The 15132-nt window shown below is 42.7% G+C and overlaps 1 protein-coding gene and 1 non-coding gene across 2 annotated transcripts in view; both read right to left on the bottom strand.

Moving 5' to 3' along the window:
* MYOF (myoferlin) overlaps positions 1-15132 on the bottom strand; it is a 155550-nt gene that overhangs the window by 50857 nt on the left and 89561 nt on the right. The window contains 6 exon segments of the mRNA XM_030865110.2: positions 585-699; positions 3050-3213; positions 6065-6196; positions 9543-9698; positions 10867-11059; positions 13634-13740. Coding sequence (XP_030720970.2) covers positions 585-699; positions 3050-3213; positions 6065-6196; positions 9543-9698; positions 10867-11059; positions 13634-13740 — 867 coding nt within the window.
* On the bottom strand, positions 12258-12330 carry TRNAW-CCA (transfer RNA tryptophan (anticodon CCA)). Its single transcript has one exon. It is a non-coding gene; the product is annotated as a tRNA-Trp (tRNA).

Here is a 15132-nt window from a genome sequence, read left to right as displayed (position 1 = left end):
AAATTATAGAGGGGTACATATAATAAAACACTCTGAGGAATTTTTTAAATGGCTCATAGATCTATATGTATTGATATCAAAAGATGTCCAAGATATATTACGTGAAAAATACAGAACTGTTCATACAACACAATTCTATTCAGGTGGGGGAAAAAAGAAGCTATATATTTGTATAGGAACAGAAAACTGCTATTAGTGGTTCAGTGGTTATCTCTGGGAGTGGGGGTGGGACATGGATCAGGGAGAAGAATTACTTTTAATTTCCTTTTATGCTGTTTGACTATTCTAAAGACATGAGCTTTCAATTTGTTATGATTTTAAAAACTAGTTCCATAATATAGTAAAAAAAATTTCACAACCCAGACTTTACCATGTACCAACATCTAGTTAAATAGGCCCCATGTCTTTCCTATAGGAATTAATTACAGATGTGCTTTGGAGGCTCCAGTTATAAAGGGAAGGCTTTAGGACATGAGATGGAGCAGAAGAGACCGGGCAGCCCCGTCTTGTGGTTGGTGATCCAGCGATGGTTTCTCCGAGCTCACGCAGGAGGGCTTATCCCCCGGAGCTGGAGCTGCACTCACCGCATCTGTGTAGGTGTCCTCTGCTGGCTTCCACTCGCCCCCGGGGTAGCGACTCTCGTTCTGATACAATTCATCTGTGAACTCTGTGTGACCCGCATCCGCCTCGGTCAGCAAGCTGAGGGACAGGAGGCTCACGTTACCAAAGGAGAAACATTACCAAAGGTGGTCACCGACCATCCCATCTATTTCCAATGGTGGGGAGACATCTATACCCTGGGGGTGGCCCCGGTTCCCTCCTCACCCTACCCCTTTGGGTTCTCCACTCCAAACTCTTCTTTGCACTAATAGCTTTTGACATTCCTTTGAAGAGGGGCCGCTGAAACAATGAGCCCTAAATTACAGAGAACTTCTCAAATCAGCAGAGTTGCTCCTGCCCAGTAATTAGGGTGGGGACTGGGTAAACAGCATTGTGGGCAGCTTCTTCTAGGGACCAGGCTTCTGTTTCTGTGTCAGGTCAGGGCCATTCAGCATTTTCTCAGCAAGACTCTTGGCTAACAGTTCAAAAAGATAAAGAGTCATCTTCCCTCTTTCCACCTATTTTAAAAAATGGAATGGAGACGGTCTCCTGGGGCCTAGTGTGGAAACTTTTACTCATGGCTTGCTTGGTCTACGTAACACAAACTGAAGGGAGGAGTTTACATTTTCTGGGTAGTTCCTAGGTAGGGATGACAGCCAAACCAGGTCATTTAAGACTCCAAAGTCCATTTGGGCACTTGAGAAATCCATACTGACTCCCTGCCATGCCAATTTTCCTCTTGGATTTGGAACTACTTTGACAACCCAGAGAAGAAAGTACAGAGGGTCCAACTTTGACTTAAGTCTTCTGCCAGGTATCCACTCAAGTGAGGTTTCTTTTTTCCTTTTACTGTCTCTACATCTTTCCCCTGCTGTATCCTCCCCTAGAATCAAGCACTGGAAAGAAATCAAAAAACAGAAAGTTCCCACCCTTTGTATCAATTGGGCTTGTCCCTCACTTCTCTGGGCCCCAGAGAAGGAGAACAGAACTGGCTGCCACCTCTGGGGTCCCATCCAGCTCAGACAGGCTTGACCTGCTTTTCCAGTGCCAATTCCCCTGGCCTTTCCCTGTCCTCACTAACCTTCCTTCCTTCTTTCCAATTCAAATCCCATTTCCCTTCCCCTCACCAGCAACCCCAACTCCAACCAAAGCAAGCTGTCATGGGTTAAAAGCAATCATGTTCAGACACTGGGTCTTAACAGACCAGACCCAGCACACTTCTTTCCCTCCTTCCCTAATCCTGTGTCATTATGGGAAACAAATGTGGACAGAGAGAGCAAACTCCAGTTTAAGGTCTTAAAATCCAATTTCACAAGCTTGTTTCCTCCAAACACAAGTACACTGCCCCGAGCTGGAGAAAAGAAGGCATTCTGGTTCTAGTGCTTTTGGCAACACATAGAAACCAGGCTTTGGTTTCCTCCAGACTCCAGGGGACACGTGCTTGCCCCCTGTACTGTTTCTTTCTTCCTGTTTAATAATAGCCTTTGACATATAATTCACATACCATACAATTCATCCACTTAAATGATGCCCTCTACTGTTTCGTGCAGACATTGCAGCGTAACAGTTGAGAGCTGGTTTTGGTGCCCAGGCTAGATTTGGGTTCTAGCCCTGTCTACACCACTCACCCACAGTCTGTGTGCCTTTGGACAAGTGACTCAATCCCTCTAAGGTCTCAGTTTCATCTGTAAGGTGGAGATACTGTTTTTTGTTGGGAGATAATTCTTTGTGAGTCTAAACACAGGCTCCATGACCTTTGTTACAGACTATCTTCTCAAGGATGTTTATATGAGGAACAACATAGAAGACATAGTGTTTCTCTCCAGAGCAAAGGGCCAGCATGCTCACTACCTACCCATTATAAAGGATTCAGGAGCCCCAAGCTCAGGGTTCCTTTCCTATTATACAATCCACTTCACGTGCAAGTGTCACCTGGCCCTCTTTGTGTCGCCCTGTGGGAACTGGGGCTTGGAGAACAGGAGCAAATGTTGATACTCTGGTACTACTATTTGCTGTGGGCAGTAGAGTCCTTTGTCTCTGCTTTAGGAGTCTTGTGTCTCCTGCCAACATCCACGAAACTGTGGCAGGTGACCTTGCTAGCTTGCAAGTAGGATGAAAATCTCAGACTCTTCATGATTTTTGACACTACCTATCTTGCAGGACTGCAATCCAGATTCAGTAAGATAATGCATATGTTTAGCCCACTGCTTCACACATTCCCATGTAATGAGTTCTCAATAGTGTTAGTACCAGGTGCTTTTTATACTTTTTTGTTTTATTATGGGACATTGACGACATGTCTCAAGTTTCTGTGAGTTTCTGTGGACTCACTTCTCCTCAGTGGGTGTGACGTAAACATGATCAAGAATGAGATGGGGAAGATTCACTTAGCAATTGCTAAGGAAAGACTTCATTACCATCCTTTTTTCTCAGAAAATGAAAAACTTACCTTTTTTCAGGATCAACTATCCAGTCTCCTTCCCATTCCCAGCCTTTTGGAGGCAAAAAGAATTCCCTCTTGAGTTTTATTTTTCCCGTGACATCAGAAAATTTATGACGACCCACTAATCCAGAAGTGCCCCATTTTCCAAACATAAGAGCTTGATTTTCATACTATTAAAAAGAAATTGGAGAAACATCATCAGGGAGCAAGAAATAAAGCCAACACATAAATTTTCAAGTCCATCTAGGACCTAGGCTAAACAATGAGGAAATGGAAAAGCTTTATATTCAGAAGGTATGGGCCCAAGTTGCACTGTTGCTGATTATGCAACTTCAGTAAATCATTCATCTTTCTGAGACTCAGTGTTCTCATCTGTAAACTGAGGATAATACTACCTTTCTCATAGGGTTGTTCTGAAGTTCAAATGTACAAATGATTGTGAAAGTGCTTTGTCAACACTGATATATCATGCTAGTTGTTTCTACCATTTTTTTCAATGGCTCCAAATAGTGCTCCGAACCTAATCTTTTAGATACCTACAAAAGTCCTCAATTTATGAACATGTAGTCTTCTAAAACTTTATTTATAAGTCTGCTGCCGAGAACTTGGGCACATTTCCCCACAGAAACAATATTATAATTAATGGTACATTTCCTGGGCAGCACAAAGGACCCATCTGAAACATGAAGGTCCTTTAGCACCCAGCTTTTATGTGGCCTAAAAATTCTGAACCTTCATCCCCTCTGGAGTATGGTGAGTAGACCAAGACCTTTCTGGAAGCAGGTTTTGTGGCAATGGCAGACCCAGGTTTACAGGGCATTCCTTTCTAAGACAGAATTTATAAAATCTACAATGGTCTGTTTTTCACTATGTCAACCATAAAGAGGGTTGAGGTTTGCCAGTGGTGACAGTCTCTGTTTGGGTCCAAGCTGATATCTTTGTTTGTCTGCTGATGAGCTCACTGAGAAGACGATTTGCATAAGCAGCAGGGGAGTTTTTGGCTGAAGGATGATGGAAGAAGTTTGGGCAGGGGCCTGATGAGGAAACTGGAGGTGTCTGAGGTGCTTCACGTGTGCTAATGGTCCCGCCCCACAGCTGCTAGTTAAAGGCCTCAAAGCCACACGAGGCTCCCATCTCCACTGCTGCTGCTGCCCTCTTGTCCATGCCAAGGTCCTCACCTGGATAATACTACGGCCATGCTGGCTTCCGAGTAGAAGTGGCAGGAACTGCTCCTCCACTCTGTGTCCTTGTCACTTGGAAACCAAAGAAGCCATGCATGTGCCCCCAAGTCTCACAGCCCCTTGTGCCTAAAGCTCAGAGCAATATCTAAGACAGCACTAGTGAGACCTCCAGAAATTTGGTGGGGGGGGGGGGGGAATTTTTGCAGAGAACTGAGGTCTGGTATTAGCCCAGGAAGGCAAGAACCAGTGAAATTTCCATTACTGTCATTAACGTGCCCCTTCTGGTACTCAGAGGCTGTTAGAATTTGGAGAAACTAGAGTCACGCAAAACAACTAAAATGGGTGGATCATTTCTACACCTGTTGAAACTAGAGTTTACTCTGTGCAAGGAAGGATCTGGAAGTGGGAAACAGAGGAAGGGTTGTTCCTTGCTCAGTGCTAGCTTCTCTGGGCCCCAGCCACAGAGCTGTAGGGCAGGTGGATGCCAAGAAATCCCACAGGAGGGCAGGAGCAAGCCCCTCCCACATGTGCTCTGATGCCCCCTCCACAGCACCCAGATGACTGACCATCAACATCTGTGACTCAGGGCCTCCCCTGAGGCCTCCAGCCCACCCTCTATTTCTCTCCAGTTGCACTTCAAAGCTTGCATCCTAAGGACTTTGTGTGTGTTTCCCATGGGTTTCACTGCTTCTCAAAGTGGACCGCAATGCCCCGTACCCACCCCGTACCCACTAGGGATTGCAGGTGCTAATCCCTAACTCAGCTACAGAATCACAGTCCTCCGGGTGGGATTCTTTTTAACAAGACACCCGGTTTTATTATTGTGATAGATTTTGAGATCCTTGAGGACCAGGCTTGGCTGCTTCATCATCTTCAGCCTCTGCCTCTGTACCCGCCATAAAGCCATCACTCCCTAAAAGCTTGGATGGGTGGATGGGTGGATGGATGAATTCTGTCACATTTATTTAACAAATATTTATAGGAGCCTACTATGTGCCAGGCACTGTTAAATTAAAAAAAGCAAAACTAAAAGATGGCCATGGGTTTTCTTGCCCAGTAAGCACATCAGAACCACAGTCCTAAACCAGTGGTCAGGCATCGTGGTGGGCAGCAGAAACACAATTACAAATTAGCTAGAATGAAGACAGTCTTCTCCGCAATTATTTGAGCATGAAGGCCTATCTGTAAAAGAATGGAGCTCATCTGAAAATTGTCAGAAGAGACCCACTGAATATATCTAATAAATTTACAACAATAAGTACTTTCAGTGAAAAAAATCCAACTAACGCCACTTTTAGCTGTAAAAGTTTGTGAAAATTATTTTCATTGGTTTAACTCTAATGAGATTTCTAATTAGCCAAATGGATTTTTAACTCAGTGAAGGATTTACAAATTATCTCTATTGTTTTTCAAGTATCCAGGCAGCATTTTCTTTGCCCTTGGGCAAACCCTTCTGAGGCTTCCCCAACTGAGGATTGAGTCTTCTGTGGTTTAAAGACTCCAGACACTTTGCTGTAGAGTAGAAATTAACACAATATTGTAAATCAACTATATTTTCAATTAAAAAAAAAAAACACTCCAGACCCCAAGCACGCTTCTCAAGGTCGGCACCTCTCAAGCATCCTCACTCCTGGGTTGCTTGTGTGTGAACCACTCTGGGGTGTCCCAATGTAGACCTCCAGTCAATCTTTCCCTACCCACTTCGTTAAGGGCCCTTGAATGTGGGGTTTTAGGTAGCGATTATGGTGGTGGCTGGTTTGACATCTGAATATTTTCCCTTAGGATGAAAAGTAAAGTACTCCCACACAAAGAGGAAAAGAGTGATGTCATTAAATGTTACCATTTCAGCAAAGACGGTGAATGTTCCTTCTGCAAAGCTATTGAACTTCTTCTCAACAGCACTTAAGCCCAGCCAGATGTTCACACGCAACTCCACAGGCACCTTTGGTCCATTGTTTTTTTCCTGTGGGTACTGTGAGATGCACAATAACATGACCCGTTATGCTGGGCACAGTACAGGCTGTGCATTAAGCTCAAAACAAAAGTAGACCGAACATCTAATCATTGTTTTCAGCAGTCTAACTTTGTTTGTGCAGTTAAAATATTTCCAAATGACCCTTCTGCAAAGATTAAAATAACAAGTAAAGCAGGAACCCCTGGGTGTCCCTGAGACCTTTTCAGGAGGCTCACAAGGTCAAACTATTTTCCTAATCATACTAGGATGTTACTTGCTTTTTTCACTGTATTGACATTTGCACTGATGGTGCAAAAGCAATGGTGGATAAAACTCCAAGCACTGTAGCAGGAATCAAGACAGTAACACCGAACTGCACTGGTAGTAACCGTTTTCTTCATCACTCTCAGTGAAGAAAACAAAATGCCAGTTTTACTTATTAATTACTTTGATAAAGCAGTAAAAACGGCTAATCCTAAATCGTGATCCCTGAACACGTCTTTTTAATATTTTGTGTGATGAAATTCTGCTGCATATTAGTGTATATTCTGAGAAAAAAACTTATGCAATTGAGCTGTGAACTCAACTAGCATTTTTTTTTTTTTTTTTTTTTTTTTTGCGGTACGTGGGCCTCTCACTGTTGTGGCCTCTCCTGTCGCAGAGCACAGGCTCCGGACGCGCAGGTTCAGCAGCCACGGCTCACGGGCCCAGCTGCTCCGCGGCATGTGGGATCCTCCCGGACCATGGCACGAACCTGTGTCCCCTGCATCGGCAGGTGGACTCTCAACCACTGCGCCACCAGGGAAGCCCTTTTTTTTTTAATAGAATACCTTTTCTTCCTGAAACAGTGATTGGCTGACAAATATGGTTATTCATACTTGGATATATGAGGCAGACATTTTCTTGAAAATAAACAAAGTGAGCCTGTCATTTCAAGGATAATAGGTGACTGTATTTTGTTGCAATGATAAAATTCAAGGTTTCAAGTTAAAATTAGAATTTTGGAAAATTTGTTTCTGTCTCGGTGGGTGAGCTTGATAACATCCCAATACATAAGGGCTTTTCTTATAAGTGATATCAGTGAATGTGATTTTTATTTATTTATTTATTTTTGGCTGCTTCGGGTCTTCATTGCTGTGCACGGGTTTTTCTCTAGTTGCAGTGAGTGGGGGCTACTCTGTCGTGGTGCGTGGGCTTCTCATTGCGGTGGCTTCTCTTGTTGCGGAGCACAGGCTCTAGGCGTGCGGGCTTCAGTAGTTGTGGCATGCAGGCTCAGTAGTTGTGGCTCAAGGGCTTAGTTGCTCTGTGGTATGTGGGATCTTCCCGGACCAGGGCTTGAACCCATGTCCCCTGCATTGGCAGGCGGATTCTTAACCACTGTGCCACCAAGGAAGTCCCAATGAATGTGATTTTTAAAAATATTGTATGATGAAATGTGTCAACATTAGGAAGATTTGCATAACTCAGTGAATCAATATTTTCCAAATGAATGCTTAATGTTACAAAATCATGCATGGCTAAAAGAGCCATTCAAAGTACAAGATAGACCAATGGATTTTAAGGTAGCAGAGAATGAAAAGTTCACTGATACACGTCAGATTCCACACTGCAATTAACCTTTTAAAAGCTACCACTTGAGTTTGGTATTGTATCAAAGATGAGTACCCATAATTATCTGAAAACGTTATTAAAATACTCCTCCCTTTTCCAAATACATATCTGTGTGAGGCCAGATTCTCTTCATGTACTTCAACCAAGCAACCTAGTCCATCGGACGAAATGTAGAAGCAGTTTTGAGAATCCAGTTATATTTCTGTGAAGCCAGGTTTGCAAAAATGCAAAACAGTATCACTCTGCTCTCTGATTTTTAAAAGGAAATCGTTATATTTTATAAAAATATATAGTTTATGTTAACCTATAATGGATTTATTGTTTATTTTAAAATATATTAATAAATACTTTTTAATGTCAGTTTTAATTTCTATTACAGTAAATATTGATAGATGTAACCCACATACACAAATGCTTTCTGGGGTCTCCAATGGCTTTTTTAAGAGTGAAAGGGGCCCTAAGACCAACAAAAAACCCACTGAATTAAATAACTCCCTAAACTGGATAATGAGTATTAACAAAATCAATAAATACATACAACATTCTCTTAAAAGCATTTTGCTGTTTTATCCACTGAGTTCGGAAACCTAATGCAGAGAATACCACTGCAGGCTGGACCCTCAGAGCTGCATTTAGCAAAGAAACACTGTGGTTAGGGCTCCACCCAAATTCCTGACACTCACATCTTCTAGGACCACAGCTTGCAGGGCTGGGAGGCAGCCTGTGACTGGCCAAAGGGAAAAGAGGGAAGCAGAAGGGGAGCTTCACCTGCCAAAGGCCCTCTCTACAGAGCTCTCCCACCCCCTGTGAAGTTTTATTTATTAATCAGTTTGCTTCCACGCACTGCTGAGGTCAATTATAATTGTGGTTCTATCTTAAGTAAAATTTATTCCACCAAGAGACACTTGAAAGAAGATAATCATTCTGGTTCTATTTTCACCCTCTTGATTAAAGAGCAAAATATCTCCCTGTTTTAAGAGAACACTCTCCCCTGACTGCTTTTTCTCCTTTTGAATTTTTTTCCTCTTCCTGAAATTCCAAGGAACTCGGCTGGAGTCTGGCAGGGAGAGGGATGAAAAACCTGCATCTGGCAACTATTTGGATCTCTTTGTTTCCATCCCCAGGCCCTCCTCTGGTTCTCCTTAAGCACATAAGAGAAGCTCTTAATCCAGGGTCCTGGGATGGATTTATGGGTTCTACAAAGCCCCTGAATTAGATGCAAAATATTGGATGCATCGGAGATGTGCATTCTTTTGGAAGAGAGGGCCAGTAGCTTTCATCAGGCTCTTAAAGGAGTCTAGGACTCCATAAAATGCCCAGAACCCCGGCCCTAAGATAGTAATTCTCAAATTTTTTCAATTTGAGGACCCATTTGGTTAGGGAATAGATTCCACAGACTATCTATATTACCTTCCCTTTTTTTTCTGCTTCCCAAACGCTCACTAGAAAGGAAGAGAGGCATTGCTTCACATTAGACATCAGAAGTGGAAAATCATTCCAGAAAGCAAAGCGTTCACAATGCCATATTAATATTAGTGTCACAGAGACTTCTATGGAAGCGTCCTTGTTTGAAGCCAGCAGACCTCAGGCTACTTTGGGAATTACCACCCTAGAGGAAGGGCCAGAAAAGGCTGAAATGGATCACAACTGCCCTATAGCCATTCAATGACTGGCAAATAATATAAATCAGCCCTTCTTGGGAATATGTGTTTTGCACTTAAGTATTTCACGTTACACAGTGACGAAGCCATACCTTCAGAAAGATGGTTTGGGTTTTCCCACAGTATTTCCCAGATGCGTTGTCACCACTGGTGGAGTATAACACCTGATGCGCGGGAATGCGTGCGTAGGCCAGTCTTTTCTCCCCCCGGATCATCCAGATGATGATGTCAGGCATGCTGTTCTGAGGCTGGTCATGTGAGTGGATGGAAAAGGAAGCAAAGCTATAGTTAGTCTAAGTGCAGAGACACCACAGACCCTGCAGGCTGGACCCTCAGGGCTCCATTTAGCAAAGAAACACTGTGGTTAGGGCTCTGCCCAAATTCCTGACTCTCACACCTTCCAGGACCACAGCTTGCAGGGCTGGGAGGCAGCCCGTGGCTGGCCAAAGGGAAAAGAGGAAGGGGAGCTTCACCTGCCAAAGGCCCTATCTACAGAGCTCTGAGAGGAATTTTGGAAAATACCCCCTTTTATCTCTCCCATCATTTGAAGAAAGCCATAGACAGCAGTCAAGGGGTTACAGGCTTCATGTATTTCATAGGACATAGAGCATCTCTACCTCACAATTTGATATTTTCCAAATATGAAATATTAACTTAGTGTTTCTAAACCTCTTTTATTCTGATTATAAAGGTGATATAATTTTACTATAAAAAAAACTTCGAAAGTACCAAAGCAGAAAGTAAAAAATAAAAATTTCCTGTAATCACATGTGTGTTTTTCAAATGTATTGCTATCCACAAATATATTACTACCCACCCTCCACCCCCCACCTTTGAAGGTCAGTAGGAAGGGTCTTCTACTCCCTTGTTCTTCCAACCCACAGAGGTCAATGGCAGCCAACATTTATCCAGCACTCACTGTGAGCCCCTCGCTGTGTGCCCCACGCTGTGCTAAGGCCTTTACACTCTTCACCTTCTTTAATCTTCATAAAGCAATGCTGTGTTTTATCTCCATTTAATATATGGGGAACTGGGGCTTAGAAAGGTTGAGTACCTTGCCCAAGGTTAAACATGGTAGATCTGGGAATCAAAGCCAGGTCTTCCCAATCCCAAACAAAAGTACTACACAGATCTGCTACTATATCACTCTCACTGAAATATTCTGATTGTACCATGACACTGGTAATGATTTGTCCACTATGAAGACTTTTCTAGGACAACCAACTCAAAATTCTTCTGCCCTGACCTCAATGATGCATCCATTAGCACCTCGGCCCAGTAATGCCTTGAGTTCACCATGCTTTAGATCTGCTCAATATGCAAGATAACGCGCTAGATTTTCCTACTACCATCTCTATCCCTGGTGCCCTTCTACAGAATCCCTCCTCCATGTCAAGTGTAGCTTAAAAGCCTTACCTCTTCAGTCAGCTGCATTAATTTATCGAGCCAGTCCTCGATTTCTGCCAATGTGGGCTTCACCTCTGTGGCCTCAGACCTCATCCTCACAGCCGCCTCATGTATCTGGGAGAGAGCTCTGGATCGCAGCTTTTGGATGTGATTATCAAGAACTGTGACATTAGGTTTTCCTTCCATGAGAGGCAACGTGTATCTAAAAAAGGAAAAAGAACCAGAGAATATGCAGAAGAGCTTGCTAGGCTTCAGGACGGTCAAGTTCATTTACGGTTGGTTTCCATCTCACAAACCACATCCATTTCCTAATAGACTTCACAAAGTGTGACCAGGTTTAAGCTGAGGGTGAGTGTATGTAGCTTTAAGAGCAGACCTGCCAGACAGACTCTCCTAACTCTCATGGGGAATGCAGGGGGATGGAAATTCCAAAGCAATTCCTTGGGTTGGACCCAAGGCCCATGGAGTCACTGGGAAGAAGATGGAAACAGTAGCAGCAGTTGGGAGGAACTGGCCTTCCCTTCTTTTGCTTCCTATGATCACTGTACAGACCCACAAAATGAAGGAGAAGAATGGACATTAGAGATCATTTAGCGGAAGGCTTCTTAACCTAGGGTGCTTAGAGATCATTTAGCGGAAGGCTTCTTAACCTAGGGCCCATGCACCCCTAGGCAGTCTGCAGGTGGGCCTCTGGAGGTCTGTGAATCCCTGGAACTTATAAAGAAAAGGGTCTGTGTTGACATGCAGTGTGACATCATGATGAAGATGACATCATGATGAAGAACACAGGCTTTGGAGCTGACTATCTGGGTAAAAATCCTGGCTCCACCATTTACTAGTTCTGTGATCTTGACCAATTACTTAATCTCTTGTTTTCCTATCTTCAAATGTGGGAAAATAATAACTACCTTTTAGGGGTGTGGTGAGAAGTAAATGAATTAATATATGGGGAGCCTTTAGAGCAATGCCTATCGCATAGTAAAGTCTCAATGATGTTGCCATCATCATTGTCATCATCTCATCAGGTACTCAGAGGGGTCCACTACCTCCCCAAAACGTTAAGAACCACTTGTGTAGGTCAAGCTCCCACTAGAACAGCTGAGCTGGAGCCAGGATTAGACTTTTTCTGCCGGGGCCCCCCTCTCACAAGGGCTGCTGATGGGGTCACACGGTGAGGATGTCACCTATTCCAGCAAATTCTGCTCACATTGTTTCTACCTAGAATTTTCATTGGTTAGAATTTTACCCGGCTTTTTTTTTTTTTTTTTAATATTTATTTATTAACTTATTTGGCCACACCAGGTCATAGTTGTGGCACTTGGGATCTTCGCTGCAGCATGCAGGATCTTTTTAGTTGCAGCATGTGGACTTCTCAGTTGCGGCATGCATGTGGGATCTAGTTCCCTGACCAGGGATCGAACCTGGGCCCCTTGCATTGGGAGCAAGGAGTCTTACCCACTGGACCACCAGGGAAGAACCTTACCCAGCTTCTTAAATGAAGGAAATCCTATATGACTTCCCTTAAACACAAATTTCCTAAAATTAAAAAGTGCCCAATTGGATTCTTCAAAAACCGATTATTCAAAAACAGTATAAATAGATATCTCTTAAAATTAACAGGCATTTTCTACATGAAAAGTATTACCAAATGTCTTTGTTTGGTTGCATTGGTAATTATGGCAATGCATTGGAAGGGTTAAGTCCCTGAAATGATTCTTTGAGGCAAAAATATAGACAGAAGCTGCTAGCTCAGAGGTCACACATAAGACCTTCAACAAATAGATGCTGATGGTGGGAAACATGTAGCGGGAAAAGAAGTTATGCTAATAAACCCAACTTTGGGCCTCAGATGGGTCATTTCACCTCCTTGGGCCTCTGTTTTCTCATCTATAAAATAAGGGGACTGGAAGAAATGACCTCTTGGGACCCAGATATAAATTCTCTGAATTTAAACAAGCACCCAGCAATACTTTGATCTCAGCTGCATGACAGTTACCTAGCTAAACCACTAGAGGGCACAAGAAGACTGGGAGACTTTGGGTTAGGAGCTTGGGGTGGGGGGTACGGGGTGCTGGACAGCCCTGGTTCCTGCTGCTGGTTAGAAGTATTGAATATGGTTTTCTTTTGGAACTTCCCTGACCACTGCTCTATTGGCCAACATTTAAAATGAGTTTAGAATTATCGCTTCCCCCTTTGATTTACAAATACCCTGAGATCTGAGCAGTTACCCTAAGTCACAGTTAGGAAAGGTTCTCTGGCTTGGGTCGAAGTTTTTGGCTTCACCTAAGGGAGGCTTGGCCAGAGTACTCATTAGGCATCCAGTAAAAGAGCGAGTAAAAAGGCTGTTGCTAAAATTGTGTTTATGAATTCGCAACACTGTTCTAAATGGTAATATCAATGCCCCACCCCCAGATCCCATTTTCTATGGGAGCCAGGAGTCACCTTTCTTGGGGCGGTGGGCACACAAGGACCGCTGGGAGGCAGATCAGCTCCCTCCCCGCTTCCCCACCCCCTGCAGGAGGCTGCACTGGGACTATTTCCTGGAGTGGGACCTCAGCCTCCCTCAGCTGCTTTAGAACTGGCACCAGATCGGAAAGTGGAGCTTTTCCTGCTGGTGATTCAGAGACTCTTCCAGTGACAGCCTTTTGAGAAGCTTGACTGATTCAAATTCATTTTTCAGGCAAACACTAGAAAATTCTAGAGACTCTTCAGGCCTTATAGTTTAAGGGAGGTGAGCACGGCTGGGAATTCTAAAGTACGAACAAGATCACTATACCTTGTGTCTTCTATTACTTCATCGATCAGCTTCAACCACATTTCTGCCAACTGGTTTGCGGGAATTTTACCTTGTATCCCTGATTTTAGAGCCTCTATTTTTGATTGCTAAAGAATTTGGAAAGGGAGGAAATGATTGGTAATTGTGCATTATACCTGGTAAAACTTTCATTGTCAAGAAAAAATACACAAGAGGACTTAACAGAAAAATGAAAAGCTTTTTTCTTTTACATTTAATAACGCTCACCATAGCTCAACACTATTTTTCTTCAAAATGCAATCAACACTGATACATATATTTAAGTAATAAGAAAGATTTTCATATAGCTTTGACCTTTGAAACCATGGAAATTTTAAGTATTCAAAAGCAAATAAAAGAAAAACCAACAAGGATGGGGGAAGGAACTCTAAAATGGAATGTAAAACAGAAAAAAGGGAACCTAACTATATTTCACATGAATAACATAACTACACTGAGTAACCCAAGTAACTTTTGAGCACAATGTTTTTACTATATTCCCTTAGTTTGAAGGAAAGAACCATAAACATATCAAACTCTAAATAGCTTTGTTTTTTGCGGTACTTCACCTATGGATTTTAGGATTAAATTAATGAGTAAATATATCGAGGAAAAAGGAAGCCAGGTTTCTCACTGTTGGAGAAGGGAGTTGTAAATACAGAAAGAGTGAAGGCTAGAATAAACCCCATGATGTTAGAATGGAATTGGGGTTATCCTTATAAACTCATTGCATTCAGTATGTTGAGAGATATAGAAATAAACATACATATGTATATACATATGTGTTCTCATGCAAGTTTGTCTGCTGAGAAGGCCTAGAAGCAACGACATCTCAGTAGTGGTGAGCACTCCAATACCCAGACTTTGTTCTTCACATTCCATTCCTATTAAAAGGAACCAGGGCTCCTTGGAGAAATGGTGATTCCAGGGTTGGGATACAGAAAGTACAAGATAAGCTCAGGACAGATTATTCAGAGAGGCTGACGGAGAGCCCACCATGATCCCCAAAAGTCTGATCATGGAAATCCACTGTCCTATCCAGATTAGTATGGCATTAGGACAGCTTGGTCAATGAAGAGAGCTGATGAGAAGAACAAAGATGAAAAATGCTGAATACCCAAAACATAATTAGAATAGAGGTGTGACCAATTCTCTACCAAGTCCTTTGAGATGGAGATTGGAAATTAATACCACAACCACAATGCATATCAATTGTAGCTCTGTTAGGTAAACAATTGTGCTTAAGTTAAATGTATAACTCTCCTTCAATATTGTCTTTAAAACATAAAACAATATTTTCAGATTTTGCCATGGGGTCTTAGAACAAGTATATTCCAGGAACCCCAAATGTCATGGTCCAACCCTGACAGGTTGGATCTCAGAAAAATTAATATTCATGTAATGTGGAAATCAAAACACTAATACCAGATGGATTTTATCAGTACCTGATAGAAATAACTTAGTATCTTTGACTTAATTAG

This window comes from Globicephala melas, chromosome 16, assembly GCF_963455315.2.
Source record: "Globicephala melas chromosome 16, mGloMel1.2, whole genome shotgun sequence".
Classification (NCBI taxonomy): Eukaryota; Metazoa; Chordata; class Mammalia; order Artiodactyla; family Delphinidae; genus Globicephala; species Globicephala melas.
The sequence above is the reverse complement of the archived record's forward strand: the minus strand, read 5'-3'. Positions and strand labels throughout refer to the sequence as shown.